Here is an 8,670-nt window from a genome sequence, read left to right as displayed (position 1 = left end):
GCCATCACTGCTGTAGGAATCGGGCTTTCTGAAGAAACACCGGGAACCTTGTTTAAGGAACACTTTCTTGGTCTCCAGTCACCACCGTGCGTCAGGAAAGCCTGGAGACACGTTTGGTGGCGCGCACCACCAGCAAAGGGCCGAGTGTGACAAGTCCATAAAGGAAAGTCGAGTGACAAATCACAACACCCAGACGTCCCTGACACGGGGCGGGGCGGGGGGGGGGGAGGAGACATGTCATTGCCTTAGAAATAAAATCACCCACACTGTGGCTGTCCAGGGACAAACAGATCCAAGACGCAGCTGGGGCTGGAGGGTGGAAGGCAGGGCGCCGGGCTCAGGCGCGGGCGCGCACGTGCGTGGGGGAACTCCAGATCCCTCTGGCCCGTGTTTACAGCACCTGTTGAAGTCAAACGTGCAGTTCCGGTGGCTGATGGAGGTTTGAGAAAACTGAAGCGCTCGGAGGAGGCGAGACACACCCAAGACTCCAAGTTTGGGGGAAGAGAAGAGCGGGAGAGCCCCTGGACCCCGCCTTCGGGGCGGAGGAACCGCTGCCTCTCCCAGCCCGCACCCTGGCAGCAGCCAGGAAAAGAGGACAAATGGCCGGCGGGGACGGGGAGGGGCTAGGCGGGAGGGAGGCCCGAACCGTCTCCAGCCAGTAGGACGAGAGGAAGCCAAGCCCCGCAGAAGCAATCGAGTTTGGAGTCCAGTCTTTCGGAGCGCATTGCTGCAGTTGCAAAGCCGGGGAGAGGGGAGGGGAGCACCAGACTGAGAGCCGCTCTCAGGGCAGGTGGGACGCAGAAAGGAGGGAGCGCAGATCCCAGCAAGCGCAAGAAGGGCAGCGCGCTTGGCACGGAGACCCCCACACACACACCCCAAGTCCACGGTCGCCGAGGGGTCCCCCAGCCCGTGTGTCCCGGGCCACCGCATGCGAAGCATGGGTTTCTCCGGAGGAGGCTCCGACGTGGGGGCCGAGGGCAACTTGAGCCGCTGGTGGCCTGTAGCCGCCGAGGGTGCGAACGCCAGCCAGGAGAGCGAAGGGCGCGGGGAAGGCGGCGGCGGAGGACCGCCGGGGGACGTGCGCAACGAGGAGCTGGCCAAGCTGGAGATCGCGGTGCTGGCGGTGACATTCGTGGTGGCGGTCCTGGGCAATAGCAGCGTGCTGCTGGCTCTGCGCCGCACCCAGCGCAAGACTTCCCGCATGCACCTCTTCATCGGCCACCTCAGCCTGGCCGACCTGGCGGTGGCGTTCTTCCAGGTGTTACCGCAGCTGTGCTGGGACATCACCTACCGCTTCCGCGGGCCCGACTGGCTGTGCCGCGTGGTGAAGCACCTGCAGGTGTTCGCCATGTTCGCGTCGGCCTACATGCTGGTGGTCATGACCGCCGACCGCTACATCGCCGTGTGCCACCCGCTCAAGACCCTGCAGCAGCCCGCTCGCCGCTCGCGCCTCATGATCGCCGCCTCCTGGGTGCTGAGCTTGGTGCTCAGCACGCCCCAGTACTTCATCTTCTCCATGATCGAGGTGAACAATGTCACCAAGGCTCGGGACTGCTGGGCCACCTTCATCCAGCCCTGGGGGACCCGCGCCTACGTGACGTGGATGACCAGCGGCATCTTCGTGGCCCCCGTGGTCATCTTGGGGACGTGCTACGGCTTCATCTGCTACCACATCTGGCGCAATGTCCGCGGAAAGACGGCCTCGCGCCGGGCGGAGCGCGCGGGGGCCGCGGGCCGCGCCCTCCACCAGGGGCTCCTGGTGGCCCCGTGCGTCAGCAGCGTCAAGACCATCTCCCGCGCCAAGATCCGCACCGTGAAGATGACCTTCGTGATCGTGACGGCTTACATCCTCTGCTGGGCGCCTTTCTTCCTCATCCAGATGTGGTCGGTCTGGGATGAGCAGTTCGTCTGGACCGGTAGGGGCCCCGCCAGGCCAGGGGCAGGGAAGGAAGCCTGGGGGGGGGGGGAGAGGGCGGGCCGGCTGGCCAACAGACAGACAGACAGACAGACAGACAGACAGACAGACAGACAGACAGACAGACAAAAGGCAAAGAGAGACAGGGCAATTGCACGGTCTTCACCTTGGCATGCCTAAGAGTGTCATTGGGAGAAAGTGGCAAAAGGTAAAAATGTGAAATTCCTAGAGCCTTCACTCTAGATGCGATAGACATTATGATTCAGGGTTTGCGCAGTGGACACAGTTGTACAATACAATGTCCTAAGACTACAAATCAGGAAATAAGTTCCTGGAATCCCCCATTCTCTTAAAAAGAAAAAAAAAAAACAGAATAGGGACTCTTTTTTTTTTTTGCCAAATAACTAGTTACTGTATGCATATCCTACATTTGAGTTTCAGGAGACTCAGGGACGTATTTTTACTGCCATGACTAACTTCTTGATAGATTACAAAAAGTATCATAAGTAATTGTATAGAAATTCTCCAAGGGGAAAGATAGGCAAGATAGGCATAGTTTATTGGGGATATGGCGAAAGAGCTTAATAAGTCAGGAATTCTAAATTAGCAGTTAGTGCATGCTTCTTTCTTGTTTAAATTGTTTGTTGACCTCAGTTGTACAAGGGCGGTTGTTTTAATAAGTAGATCTGTGTACTCATTATGTTCTTTCAGTCTTTCTATCAATGATAATTTGTTTCTCCTGCTGTTTTAGAGAAGGTCTATGAATAAGCTGACTTATTAAACTAACACCTTAGCCTTTCAGTATTAATTTGGCCACTTATGACTCACACCAATACAAATCTTGTAATAGAGTTTACCGAGAATTTTCTCTACACATAGTAGTAGTAGTATGTTTCGTTTTAGTTCCTTCAAAGCTAGAAATAAAAAAAAAACTAATTCCACCAAGACTTACTAGAAATTTCCTATGCTTAATTTCATTTCAGTAAGAAAAAGGTTTTTTCCCACACCCAATCTATTGCAGAAATATTTTTAATAGCAAGTTCCCTGAAAATACAGGCATCAGGGAGAAGTCATCTCTTATGTTTTATTATTGAGACTGGATAGATCTATGATACATCTTGGGAGTTTTATTTATAAATAAAATATTGGTGCATGAAGTTGATGTAAACAAAGGTTCTTGTATGATGTATTGCCACTAATGGCAAAGACGATGGATAACCATGTTTTTTTTTCTTTAATTTATCATGTCCTGGCTTTCTTGATTTTTAGAAACTTCTATTATTGACAACCAAATTTTAAAAATTGAGTCTTTTGTATTGGGATTTATACCCAATTACTAATGCACTTGTACCTAGATGTGTTGAATATTTCTCTTGTTTTTATTATAGCCATAGGCCACAATTGTCTTTAACAGCACATAGAAAGAAAAAGTGGAAGCAATATGTAATTCATTCTTCCATACTGTGGTGAGAATGCCACATTTATAAGCTGGTCAAGCAAATGTGAATGTTCAATGATGATATTTTGTAAGTATATAATGAGTAGAATAGTTTCACTGAAAAGTTGTGATACTTATACAGCTTACTAATGCTAATTAGCATAAAATATTTTGTAATCCTCCTGCAAGTTCTTACTTGTAAGTTCTTAAGCTGGTCTTACTATAATTTGAGCCACAAAGATGATCTTCTCCTTAAAACCAGCAACTTGTGTAATTATCCGCAGAAAACAACGAAAGCTTGCTGCAATTCTTCTATTCAATAAAGTTTTCAAATTGAAAGTACTTGCCCAAAGTTTAAAACTTTAAAACTACTAAACATAATACATCATGTTATACTTTTACCAGAGGATGAACACAAAATAGTATTTGTAATTAGAGACTTGAAATCCATGAAATTGTAAACCACTGTGTAAATGTTTTTTTCTATTAGCAGTTGTCCCTGGGGAAAGGGGAGTATGTATATGTTTTAAATGAATGTTTTCATAGCTTTACCCTCTTCAAATTCCCTTTTGAAATTTTATTCAACTGTTTTGGACATGGTTTAAAAGCACTTTTATTCACTCCAATCATTTTATAAAAATATCAACAACTTCCAAATAACAACCATTTCTCTGACTGATAAACACAATATCTTACTATTTTATATTTTCTTTTCTAGTAACTTATTTCCCCTCTTTAGTCCTTAGGGAAATGAGTTTATACTGTGTTTGACTTCTTACTTTGATCATCTCTTTGTGTGTTTTTCATACAGATTCAGAAAATCCTTCCATCACCATTACGGCTTTACTAGCATCCTTGAATAGTTGCTGCAATCCCTGGATATACATGTTTTTCAGTGGCCACCTTCTGCAAGACTGTGTGCAAAGCTTTCCATGCTGCCAAAATATGAAGCAACAATTCCACAAGGAAGATACCGACAGTATGAGCAGAAGACAGAATTCTTACTCCAACAACCGAAGTCCGACCAACAGTACTGGCACGTGGAAGGACTCACCCAAATCTTCCAAGTCCATCAAATTCATTCCTGTGTCAACCTGAGCCCATACTCAGGCAACCTGACTCTTATCACTGACAGTTTGATTCATTTGCTGAATCCAGCTGGAAATCACAATGCATCAGACAAGCAGACATCAACTCACTGGGTATAAGACTTGTTTCTATTGTGTTTTCCATGTCTCCATGACCAAGAACTATGAACCATGCCATGTGGAATGTAAATGCAAACATATCACACTGAAATATGTAGACTGAGTTCTAGAAATACAACCAGAGTTCTGTTTCTATGGGAAAAATTCATAGCCACCCGGACTTTATATTTTGTGGTTGGTTTGTTTGATATTTTGACTTAGGTCATAAGTAAGGCTTGTTTGGTTGAAGGGTCATAGATACACTATTTCTAAACAATGTGAACTCATGCTTTAGTAGAGATGTCAGAGAAATTATGCTTCCATCAAATAAAATCAACTTATTCTTGATCAAATGCAACTCCAAATGTAATTAGCCACTGGGTTCCTGGCAAGAGATTTGAGAAATGTATTGTTCAGGAGGTGATGAGTTCAGCGTGAACATTCTGTAACACTTTAAACAATACCGTTGATGTAAAATGACAACTTGATAATTGGCAGTACCCTCTTTAGGTTCTTTGCAGTTCACTGGCTGTAAAAATATATCATTATTAAGTTGCTGCATGTTAGAGACAATGTCACTGTCCAAGACAGTTAAATGCTTTTTCTTTCCACTTGCAAGATTTTTCTAAGGTCAGATTTGTGCAAGGCATGTTAGCTTTTCTATAACCCGATTGCCTAAGGTCATCAGTCTATTTTCTCTTGAACATTTTAAACATATTTGACTGGTGTAGCACAGTGTTCTGTGCTATATTCTGTTCATGTTTGGTGAATCCAGATTCAAAGATTAGTGAATGTGTGAGATAGAAATACTCCTACCGTGTCTAACTCGACAGTTTCAGAGTAGAGAGGATGCAGGTATGAGGGGAGGCAAAGATAGGTGACAAAAGAATTGCTCTATATCCTCTTGAGATTCCTTCACTCCCAAGTATACCACTTCGGATATGTTTCTTAAAAATACAAAATCCATTTTGGGGCTGGAGTTTGGCCTAGTGGTAGAGTGCTTGCCTAGCATGCTGAGGCTCAAGTGGTAGAGTTCTAGCCTTGAGAAAGTCCAAGGACAGTCCTCAGGCCCTGAGCTTAAGCCCAGGAATGGCAAAAAAAATATATACAAAGTCCATTTTCTTGACTCTACCATGGAATCAGTCACAACTCACAGGAGTGTCAGAGGACTAAAGCAAATTCAGTGTGTGAAGAGAACTGTAGAAAGGTATGCTGTACATATACCAGCGATCACTTTCATTATACTCTTAAGACCTTCAGAATTGTACAGCTTTTATTTTCCCCTCACTTGTTTTTCATTAACTAGAATTGTTTGTTTCATGTCTGGGATATAAAATCCTAAAATTTAAATATAGATCTGCTGATTTATTGCAAAGCCCTGCCAGCAACCACTGAGATTGACTTCTCTTGAATGACTGAAGTTTTCCAACATAATGGTAGAACTTGCTTTCTTTTCAGTGTGGGTACACAAACAACAGCCAAGAGCATTCATTTCTTTTAATTTCCAAATAGAAATTACGACAATCTTTGAGCCCTTGATGTTACTTTTTTTTTCATTCTCATGATGAATTGTTTTGTTCTCCTAGCTATTTTGTCTGGCAAGTTCTTAGAGATGCAATGGTTTAAGAATGCACCATAAATATTTTTCATCTTAGAGGAGGTGTTGTATGTAATGATATTGTTGGGTTTCTTTCTCCATTTAGAGATAAAAGGCTATGAATTGGACCTATCTACTTTCCTCCTCTTCATTTTCCTACCGTTCCAAACTCTCCCAGGGTGATATATTAAAAATATTTTCAAATGTTCTTTAGAATTCTTTATCTAAAAATAACAAATAGTGCTAGAAGGCAGCTAAGTGGAAAATTACTTGTCTATCTTACCCAAGGACCTGAGTTCAATTCCCAGCACCACCTCCCCTCCCCCACACCCACAAGTCTACCTGGGGCAAAAAAAACCCCCGCCACATTGAGTAAAAATAACAAATATGTGCTTTAAAGGGCTTTCAATTAATATAATTGTTTTTTTTATTATTTGAGTTAGAATAGCACAACCACAATCCTGTCTCTGCTAGGTAGTCAGCCTTTGGAACAATTGCTTATAGATGATTCAAAAATGACAGTCTTTTGGATTCGAATAAAAGTGAGCTCACTTTTTCCAAATCCATTTCCCAAACAGCAATCCTATGATTCTTTGGTAGATTCTGTTTTAAAATGTTGGCATATATCATCAGGTAAAGCAATCCTATTTGATCTTTATTTCTGGGACATTTCTGAACGTAAGATATACCATCGACCTCTTCTTTGTTTTCTTGTTTTAAATTAACCAGAGCATGAGACAGCTGGAAATAGGTGGAGAGACATGAGAAGGTCAGGATGTGGTCAACTGAAAATAATGATATTATTCTTTGTGATTTAGACAAAGAAAATAATCTATCCAGTTCTAAACTCTTAATGTTATGTGCCTAGAAATAGTATTCATATAACCCAACGTTTCAAGTTGGATGAGCTGTGTCTACTTTAGATGGAAGCAATCTGGAGGCCTAAGGAAAAATGTTTGGGGAAGGGAAGCTTTCCTTTTCTTGACCAAAGTGAAGACCTGAGATATGATACTTGATGAAGGCTTACAGTTACAAGTATATGTGTTGCATTACCTTATTTTATCTCATCGGATTTTCTGTGCTAGTTTCTGCAAATACACAATATTAGTATCTTCACTGTGAGTATTAGGAATATGATAAAAATCCATCTGTCTGAAGAAAGTGATCTGTTGCATGATTGATAAGCATAAAATGACTGAAAATAAATAAAAGATTTAAAGTATATATTAAAGGTTAACTTGGGACATTGTATTTTAAATGTAAAAGATACGTGGCTTTGTGTTCTGAAAATTTGTTTTGAAAACAAATTGATATGTAACTGTGAAGCAAACATTTATTGAATGCTTACTGGTCTCAAACTGTCATGAAATGATAGGTTTAATTAAGTTTTTATAATGAAAACTAGTAGCTCTTCTAAGCAAAAAATACAACAGAAATATACAACACACACAGACACACACCAGAAAATTAATGAAATTATTGGGTCAACTATATACGTGACCTTATATAGAACTGTTCTCCTTACCCAATAAGGCCTATACTGTGATTGTTTTGGTTTTAGAGGAAACATTCAAGTAATTTTCATGGCACGCAGTACTCTTTCAAATGTATTGCAGCTCCTAGAATGGAGACACACTCGTGGTTAAGAACCACAATGCCCACCTGGTAAACACAAGTAAAACAGTCCATTTAGCTTCAAGGTTCACTTTTTTTTTCAAGATTCTAAAACCTGTATTTCAATCACTTATTTGGACTTTGGAAGTTTTAAGTTACAGCTCCCATTGTTTGCTTTACTATAATATAATGAGATGTCATCACAGGAGAAAGAGAGCCTACATATAAGCTCATGCACTTGAAGGAGGGAAGCAGCTTGTAGATTATTATATTGTAGATAACAGCTCTATTTAGAGTGAGCCCAGGGCAGCGCCATCTAAGGACCAGTCCCAGGAGTGCCTAAGCAGCCCATTGCATCTCCCCATTCTAGAGGCCTTTCCCCTCCACAGGTGGCCATACAGTACTAGTCACTACGACCCTTGTTAACAAATTAACACAGGAGAGTAAATATTAGAGGATTCGCCTTGATTATGGTTTAACATCAGCTAATTTAAGTAAAAAATGTAGAGCCCATTGTTGATGGGAGTGTAAACTCGTTCAACCACTATGGAAAGCAGTATGGCGATTCCTCCAAAAGACTAAACATAGAGCTCCTCTGTGTCCCAGAAATCCCACTCCTTGGCATTTACCAAAAGTCCAGAAACAAGGACATACTAAAGCCACCAGTACAATGGTGTTCATTGCAGCACTATTTGCCATAGCAAAGATATGGAACCACCCCAGATGCCCCTCAGTTGATGAGTGGATCAACCAGATGTGGTATTTATACACAATGGAATTCTATGCTGCCATCAGAAAGAACTGGAAGGACTTGGAAAAAATCATGTTAAGTCAGACCCAAAGGAACCTAGGCTCAGTGGTTTCCCTCATTTGTAATAATGAGAACACATCCAGGATTCTCCTAGCAGAGGATTACAAT

At 42.7% G+C, this 8,670-nt stretch overlaps 1 protein-coding gene across 1 annotated transcript; it reads left to right on the top strand.

The window, feature by feature from the left end:
* The first annotated feature begins 299 nt into the window (after positions 1–299).
* Positions 300–7,368, top strand: Avpr1a (arginine vasopressin receptor 1A). Its single transcript, XM_090327910.1, has 2 exons — positions 300–1,916; positions 4,165–7,368. Exons 1-2 carry the CDS (start codon positions 929–931, stop codon positions 4,449–4,451), a joined length of 1,275 nt encoding a protein of 424 aa, XP_090184036.1. The 5' UTR covers positions 300–928; the 3' UTR covers positions 4,452–7,368.
* The last annotated feature ends 1,302 nt before the right edge of the window (positions 7,369–8,670 follow it).

This window comes from Megascapheus bottae, chromosome 2 (genome assembly GCF_031878675.1).
Source record: "Megascapheus bottae isolate mThoBot1 chromosome 2, mThoBot2.hap1, whole genome shotgun sequence".
NCBI lineage: Eukaryota > Metazoa > Chordata > Mammalia > Rodentia > Geomyidae > Megascapheus > Megascapheus bottae.
Note: the sequence above shows the minus strand (reverse complement) of the source record. Positions and strands in the feature narration are given on the sequence as shown.

What these genes read in the sequence shown, in the direction of transcription:
- Avpr1a (XM_090327910.1), top strand. Translation starts at nt 929, where the DNA reads ATGCGAAGCATGGGTTTCTCCGGAGGAGGCTCCGACGTGGGGGCCGAG. An exon ending in TGAGCAGTTCGTCTGGACCG is followed by an intron (nt 1,917 to 4,164) that starts GTAGGGGCCCCG and finishes TTTTTCATACAG; the next exon opens with ATTCAGAAAATCCTTCCATC.